The sequence below is a fragment of the Alligator sinensis genome, unplaced genomic scaffold, assembly GCF_000455745.1.
Source record: "Alligator sinensis unplaced genomic scaffold, ASM45574v1 scaffold200_2, whole genome shotgun sequence".
In the NCBI taxonomy this organism is placed as follows: Eukaryota; Metazoa; Chordata; order Crocodylia; family Alligatoridae; genus Alligator; species Alligator sinensis.
In genome coordinates, this window is record NW_005842732.1 from 263,422 (window position 1) to 271,600 (window position 8,179).

At 44.1% G+C, this 8,179-nt stretch overlaps 1 protein-coding gene across 1 annotated transcript in view; it reads left to right on the top strand.

Annotated features, from left to right (window-relative positions):
• The first annotated feature begins 5,598 nt into the window (after window positions 1-5,598).
• GDF7 (growth differentiation factor 7) overlaps window positions 5,599-8,179 on the top strand; it is a 6,018-nt gene continuing 3,437 nt past the window's right edge. The window contains exon 1 of the mRNA XM_006034384.2: window positions 5,599-5,664. Coding sequence (XP_006034446.1) covers window positions 5,599-5,664 — 66 coding nt within the window. The remainder of the gene's footprint in view (window positions 5,665-8,179) is intronic.

An 8,179-nucleotide genomic window follows, 5' to 3' on the forward strand; every position in this document is an offset into this window, starting at 1 on the left:
AATAATTTTACATATGGACAGATCAAATCAGAGTTTCACTTTGAAACTCTCAATGTGGTGTGAATCTTAAAAACTATTTTTACTTCCTGCTTGGACTGATAAATGCTTGACTGCCTAAAGCTGTGATAACTCAAAGCAGTCTGCAGTTCTGAAAGGTGGACAATCATCTTTTCAAAGAGACCAAGTACTTTGCGACAGGTTGATATTCTCCAAAATGCTGATGGCAACATAAACCAGATCAATTTGCAGCCCCGCCTCCCATGCCCCACCATGGTGGCCTCACATATAGAAGTGCATCTCTGTATATATATCAGCAGATATATATCTCCAGAGGGAGAGAAATCACCTGTTGCTAATAAGTCATATCTAGCATCACATGCATAACTGCATATCCATCTGTTGGGGTACATCTCTCCCATTGTCTAAATCATGTCTGGGAGTTGAAGGACTGTAAGATTCAGCTCATCTCTGGCCTGGTCAGCAGTACATAGTTTTATGCTGGTGACAGTGTGGATGAGTCTACACCCATGGTTCCTCTGTAGCAGCAGGTCCTCTCAATGCCAGCTCAGAGGCTGAGAAGGCTTCTGCTACCAAAGGAAAGTCACCAGAAAGCACCTGCACTTTCTGCCAGTAACCATAGCCTCTTAGGCAGCTGGTGCCTTCTCGGTTGCACTGTACAGCTACTGGCACAACTGCTGTAGTGAATCCACCAAAAGCTTCATGCATGGGGATGGGATGTGGCAATTGCTGTCTACCAGTAATACTTCTGCTGCCAGAAGGCTTGTAATATAAATAAGCCCTTATATATCTTTATGCATCAGATATATTACCTCTATGGCTAGAGACAGAAAAAAAGGCCTGGCTCTGCTTAATACTTTTTTATATAGTGCTGACAAGATGAAAAACCTTAAGCTGAGTATAGATTACTTTTAAGTGCATATATGGCAGGAGCTGTAAAATGTAGGATCAGGTCTATTTTAGGTATATGTAATAACTATATACATACATGTACAGCTGCACCTATAGAACATATAATCCTATATATGCATAAGGTGTATACAAAATGAACCTCATCCTCCATTCCTTGCACACCCAAAAGTCTCACTAACAACTTGACCAGAAGGAACATTCCCACTGTTCATCGAAGCACATTCTTTAATGTATATTTGTGTTACAGCCCAGTTGTTGATCTCTCTCATTTATCACTAGTCTGCTTGTGTATGTTCCACGTACAATTAAAGGCAGTGAAACACGAGTGGACATTTCCCATCCAGTTAATACTTTCCATGCTTATGCAAAATAGGAGCAGGGAGAAATCCTGTATTTAAGGTTAGCTGTTATTAATTCATTCACCAGCAGATAGCACTGTTTACCTGTCAATAAACTAAAATTATCTTCAAATTCAGGAAACTCACAACAACTACAAAAACTTATTTACTATTATTTTGGATGTTATTGAGTCTAGGCAAGGTCTTTACAGTGAGACAGAGCTACAAGAATGGAGATCATTTGTGTGTGGGGAGGGGATGCTTCCTAATCATGTCTGAGGGAAGGATTGTCTCCTCATTTCATCTTCCTTTGTAATTCAGCAGCTGAAGTAGACAGAGGCCCAAGGCATGAGGCAGACAAATGAACAGTCTGCCTGTAATGAAGACAGTAGGAACTGAAAGTCAGGGTGCAAAAGGAAAAGCAAAAGGGCAGTCTCCTCTGTGTTAAAATACTGCCCAGAAAGGATGCCAAGAAATGTTCCAATGGGAAAGAAGGCAGTTTCCAACTGAGATCAATCCTTTTCTGTTTCTTCTCCAGGTTGTACTGCTTTCTCTGATGAACCTTTAATTCAAGTTAATGTCATTATTTTTTCACAGTTAAGTGTTCATGCATGGATTATACAGTGACTTGACTATTCATTTAGACTGGCTGAACAACCCTGCACAGGATGGTGATACTGAAAAATGAGAAGAACTATCCCTCTACCAAAGGATTTTCTTTTCTTTAGCTGCCAACACAGGCATATAATTCATGATGGCTCTAAAGATGTTAGAGCTTCTTTAGCACTGGAGAAATTTTGCTTGGTGAGTGATGACTAGATCTACCTAACTGATCAGAGTGGATAGCTGAGAATAAATTGCCAGGGCTATGATCATGGCAGAGAAAGAGACCAGGAGAGTAGTGCTCTTTGGTAAGGAAGAAGCAACGCCAAAGGAGAAGTAAGGAAGTTGGAAGAATTCAGAGATGTTTACCAGTGTAAGACCACAGGAACCAGATGCTAGGAGAGAGTCAAAGCTGGTAGCTAGTGAGATGAATTTTGCAGGGAGAGGAGGGGCAACTGACTTTTTATTGTAATTAAAGTACTCTGTAATTACATTAGCAGAGTTTATGGAAGCAAGAAAAAAGGAAATGTAGGGAGGGCTGAGAGTAGCAGACTGGCCACTGAAGGACTGGAAAAGGCTAGCTGGAAGGAAAGGTAAGGTAACCACAGGAGATGAAGGATGTGGGAACCCAGACAGTAAAAAATCAAAGATGAAATCTTTGGAGCCATCGCAGTGCCAAGTTGTCAGCTACAGCTCAGTGACCAAACTGGGTCAGCAATAGCTCGTGGCCAGCTGTGTCAAAGCAGTGAAATAGCATGAGCACTGATGTATGGCTTTGACCTCTGAGTAAAGGGTAACGGCCAGGGTTCCAGCAAGACAGCAGATATCAGATGCTCTTGGAGCTTGGTTGCACTGCTTTCTCAATGATTGTGTCTAAAAATAGAAGGACAAGGGGTAGTTGGAGAGGTTTCATCCACTGTTTTAGTTTTTGGAGGACTTGGCAGATTACTGTGCTGTCAGCGGGGTCGGCAGGATAACCTCCCTGGAAAAGGGGTTGATAATTTGTGCCTTACACAAGCCAGGAAGAATACAGGTCTTTCTCAAGTGGTGGTTTAGATATTCCATAGGACTGCTTGTACTCCTTTATGGCTCACTCCTGCCATCATGCCTCCATGCTTTTGCAGCACAAGTCAGAACACAGTGTTATTTCACCAAGACCACAAGACATTTAAAGAAAGATCTTGTCAGTCTGCTTGCAAGGTTGCAGCAGAGTCTGATAACTACCTTGTCTATCTAATGCAGAATTCTTGCTCCTTCCCTTAGATCCATCTCTCAAAGTTTTGGCACTTGTTTCCAAGGTCCCAATAATCCTCAAGAAACATAAGGAATGCAGAGAACAGGATGTTGAATGTATGGCTTTGCCTGGATGGCAGTGTCGAGTGACATCATTGTAACTGATTGCCAATTAATTCAGATGGAGCAATATGACTGCAGTGTAGACACTCACAAGCATTTGTTCCTTGCTTGGGTTCACCCTGGGTTGAATCCATGTCCAGGAAGAAAAATTTATGAATAAAGATTTTTTAAGTCTCTATTTACCCTAATTTTAGTTGTCTTGTGAACGAAGCCTGTTTTATAGACAAACCCTATAATTTCATATTTGTTCTTTCCTGCCTTTCACAAGCCAGGAAGGGTATAGATTTTCCATTTTCCATAGTTCTGGCACTGGTGATTTTGGGCAGAAACAGCTTATGTTCTGTTCATACAGACAGGGAGTGGATATTCAGACAATGAGATGAACACTCAAACATTGACTTTCATTGTTTCCAATTACTTTATTCCAGATTATTGGTGCCAGATGTTGTAAAGCAGCTTCTGAATAACTGTCCTGATATGTATTGTCCTTAACATTTTTATTTATTTAGAAATGCAATAGGTTTACATAAGTTTTGAACCATCCCAACAAAATGTATTCATGATTCTCATCTGCAGTCATGGTATGTAAGAGTTGTTGCTTTTTGTTGGCTATTTCTAGATCTGGAGGGAGTGCCTGCCATTCTTTGCCAAGTTAAGAGAACAGGGCAAATGAACTAAAAGGCTTGTAATGAGAAGTGTTTGGAAGGTTTGAAAGAACCAAATATGATGGAGAAGTAACAAGATGCTCAGGTGAAGTTTTGGATGGAGGAGCAATATTCTCTTGGCGGTATTTCTCCTGGCTTTGTCCTTATTGCAAAAAGTTCCATTTTTACTCTGTGATGGGAATGTCGGACTGGAGAGGAATGTAGAACAGGGTCCAGTCCCTCCTGTTCACTGGCAACCTGGTTTTCAAATTGAGTCCATAAGGATATCTACTTCGGTCCCACTCACCTGCCACAGCACAGAGCACCCTCAAAAACCTAACGTGGGCTAGCGAGCAGGAGTGGGAAGGAGATGGATCATGTCCTGTCACTGCAGTGGCAGGTGCTTAGATTACAAGGTGGAGACAGAGGACTGTATTTAGCTATCTTGATTTGAAATGCTAGTGCGGGCTGTGGAGGTGCCTGCCTTCACCCAGATCATGCTAGTGAGAAGGTGGCAATGCAGTTTTTACCTTAAAATGTAAAACTACAGTGCCTTATCGCTGTAGTTGAGATGTCTGTCTCCAGTTAGCTATCTCATACCTATTTGCATAGGAAAAAATCTGACTTTATTCTGATTTTTCTGTGAAAGGTTTCTCTGGGTTGCCTCCACAAATTAATTCTATTGGCAATGTTTTATTGATGTTTATTTGTCATTTCTACTTTCTCACTGAGGGAACATGACATGCCTATTACCAAGGTCTTCAGCGGTCAACCTGCTTTTATCTAATAGATTAAATGACTATAGGAAGGTGTCATTTTTATAATAATCCACCCAAATGACAGTAATCTACGCCCTCTTTTTACATGAAAGAGAACATCCACCTGGGTTTTTATTGCACTGTAAGATGCCTTAACTTCCATCATTAGCTGGTTGGCCTCAGCTGTTTTGCCTGTCCCAAGAAAAGAAGAGTGACTAGGCTCAGCTTTAAGTTAAGCAAGTAATGAAGAGAGATGCTGGCAGATCTGGGTACATATGATGAGATTGTTCCCCTACAAGCAAAGCTGGTTGCCAATATGTAGAAACAGATGCCTCATTAGTTGGTATGTCTCCAGCCTCATTGGTGGCAACATTGCAAAACATCTTGACTGGGAGGTTTGTATTGTGTCAATGAAGTTTGTTCTGTTTTGCTTTATTAATAGCAGGAAGTGTAAACTGATATCGAGATACAAGACCATATCGTTGCAGCTTACCAATCCAATGTCACATGTGCAGCTGCTGCTCTGAGATTTCTTTTCTTGCCTTCATTTCTCATCCCTAGAAGTGATCTTCCCTGGCTAGTGACGGTGATGTTATGATTTGGCCCAATGACGAAATCAGAAGTTTTCTCCAGAAGTCAATGAAACCCCGGTGCTTTTCCCTTTGGTGCCAAAGGGAGTGTAGCTCATTCTCTAGCTAGAGAATGAATTCTCTCACTAGAATCTGCAAATAGGCACTCAGCCCTTTGCCCTAGGTTGTCCACTTGTTACAAGCTGTACAGCTGTGATAGGGAAGCCCATATTTTCTCTTTATTTCTGGGCTCCAGCTTTAAGATTCTCAGTAACAAAGCAGCCATCTGCTCCAGCCTGCAACATCCGCTTAACTACAGCATGTGTTTTGATATGTGCAAGCTGATTAAAGGCAGGTGACTTAGCAGCATTTTGGGCATGGAGACAAGAAGCTGAGGGACATGAGTCAGCAAAGGAAGGTTCAGCCGAACAAAGCCGTCATCAGGCGGGTGGTGGTAGAGAGAGAAGTGAGATGCTAATTGAATGGATCAGAGAACATTCAAACCATGGATGACTGCAAGATCAAGAAAGGAAAGAGGAGATATTTCTGTTGAGGAATGGCCATCAGTTTGGTGGGAAAGGTTGGGCCATATCATTTGGAAACCGGGGCCGGGAATGGGTTAGAGGAAACAGTTAGTTGCTCATTCTGTTTATAAAAATAATTCTGGACTTACCAAGAAATACTCCTACTGCAACTAAAACAGTCATGACTTGATTAGGAGACCCTGATGCACTCCAGATTGTATTCATTTATTGAAGCTGAATAAATAATGCGGTGATTCATTCCTGGTGTAAGAGAGTCGATTTCAGCAAGTTGGCATCAGGGACAAGCTTGGCCCATGATCTGTAAGTTGGATTTACAAAGAGTTTGGCTTTAATAAAAGGACGATGGAGGCTGGAATAGGGATTTCTCCAGGAGCAGTGATGTGTGACGTATTTAAAATCTGCTCTGGAGTTCTCGGGAGGATTCTGCAGTGTAAGAGGAGGATGGAGAGACTTGGTCTGTAAGTGGGGCTCGAGCCAGCATCTCAGATGAAAAAATGATACTACTTCAGGTACAGCTAAGGGGAGACATGGACCACTGTACAACTGTACAACCAATGGTGCCCTCAGGTGGAAAGGGATGCTATCTGCACTTGGAACAGGACTTTTTGCTGGCAAGGTCAAAGGGATATAAAATCTCTCTTGGTTATATGGGTGTTTTTTCTGTATAAACTTGCTAATTGAGTTGTAAAATAAAACTGCAGCCTTTCCTCTCCAATTTCTGCTGCAGCAGTGTGTTAATTTGGGTTTTGGAAGGGGGCTGGTAGAAGGTGGCAACTTGCCAATGTGAAGTTATGCACAAAACGTTTGCACTCCTAGCAAAGGCAAGAAAGCTGTTCTGTCCGAGGAGTGGGGAAGGGCTGGAGGGTGAGAGGCTTCATTTTGGGATCCTCAGGGCCACTGCAGCTCTAGAAGGTCCTGCACCTGGGCTGGACTGGGCTGATGGAAATTCAAGAAAGCCCAAAAGGGTTTAGACAACGCTGCAATGCAGAACAGATGGAAACTGCTGTGCCTTTGCTCCTCTGATAGTCTTGGTTTAATAGAGAGGACAGACTGCTGGATTTATAACGTGCATCCCTTCACTTAGTACAGTCAGGATTTGTTCCTTAGTTATATGTAGGAAAGCTCTTAGGGCTTGATTCTCATTTTCACTGGCTTTGCAGCAGTGCTGCTCCACTGACATCAGTGGGGACCCTCCTGATTTATGCTGGTGTGAATGAAGAATGAAATGATTTGCACCAGATCTCCAGCAGGTGAAAATCTCTCCAGATGGCACCATTGGAACAGCTATGCTGATTTACACCAGCTGGGGGACTTGGCCCTTTTATGTCTAGTGCTCACATCTTTGCAGGGGAGGAAAGAAGAGAGATCTAGTCTCCCACTGCCTGTAACCTGATTTAAATCTTTTTTTTTTTCAAGAAAAACAAACCGGGGATCCAACAGCCGGGAGCTTCAAGCTCTTTACATTCAGAGAGTCCCTGGCGGGTGGATTGTACTAATACTGCAGAGGCAACTCAGTGTGGCAAAATGGGGCTTGGAGACAAAATAAACACAGCTCAGCCTTGAAACCTGAAGGGAGCCAGTTCCTTAGGGACTGACACTGTTTTCAAGGGAAGGAGCTGGGACAGGCAGGTCCAAGCATAGGCAGCTTTCAACTCATAAGAACTGCCATGCATGGGGCCAGGCCATAGTTGCATCCTACTCTGTCTCCTGTGGCACAGGGAGCAATTAGTTGGTATGTCCCCAGTGGTCTTCCTTCTTAAGGGGGGCTTATAGATTGTGTGATGGGCAAGAGCCCATGACATCCGGGCACATCAAATAGGTGTGTGTCACAGGGTGGCAGGGAGCAGATGCTGGAAGGGAGAGTGATTAGGGACATAACTTGTAGCTGTGTTGGTCTAAAAAGCAGAGGCAGACAAAACTCTTGGGCTAGAGGCCATATCGTTGATTAGACAACTAAATAGTAGCAAATAAATAAATCTTTTTGCAAGCTTTTGGGTCCAAACACCCTTCCTCGGGCAGAGGAGAACTCAAAGATTGTAAAGGTCTCCCAGGTAGAAAAGAAACTTCATGTTGCAGAGGGGAGGTAAAGGATGACCTGGGCTCCCCCTGCCCTTCCCCTCGTTCTCTCTCGCAACCTCCAGCAGTTGAAGTGTAGGGAGCTGTGAGCCTGCCCCTAACCCCCGTCCCCCTCAGAAGGTGCTGAGGCTCACCTGAAACCTCTTCAACAACCAAGGCCATGGTGGGTGCAGAGGCAGAGAGGAGCGGGGCTGGCAGCCGCCGCGGGGACCCGCTGCGGGCGCGCCCCGGCGGGGCCCCGCGGGTCCCAGCCGCCGGCTCAAGGCAGGGTCCGGGCAGCAGAGGCGGCCGGCACGTGCGAGCGGGAACGGGTGAGGCTGGGAGGGAAGCAGCGCCCGCCCCGGCTCGGCGCGGCCCCGG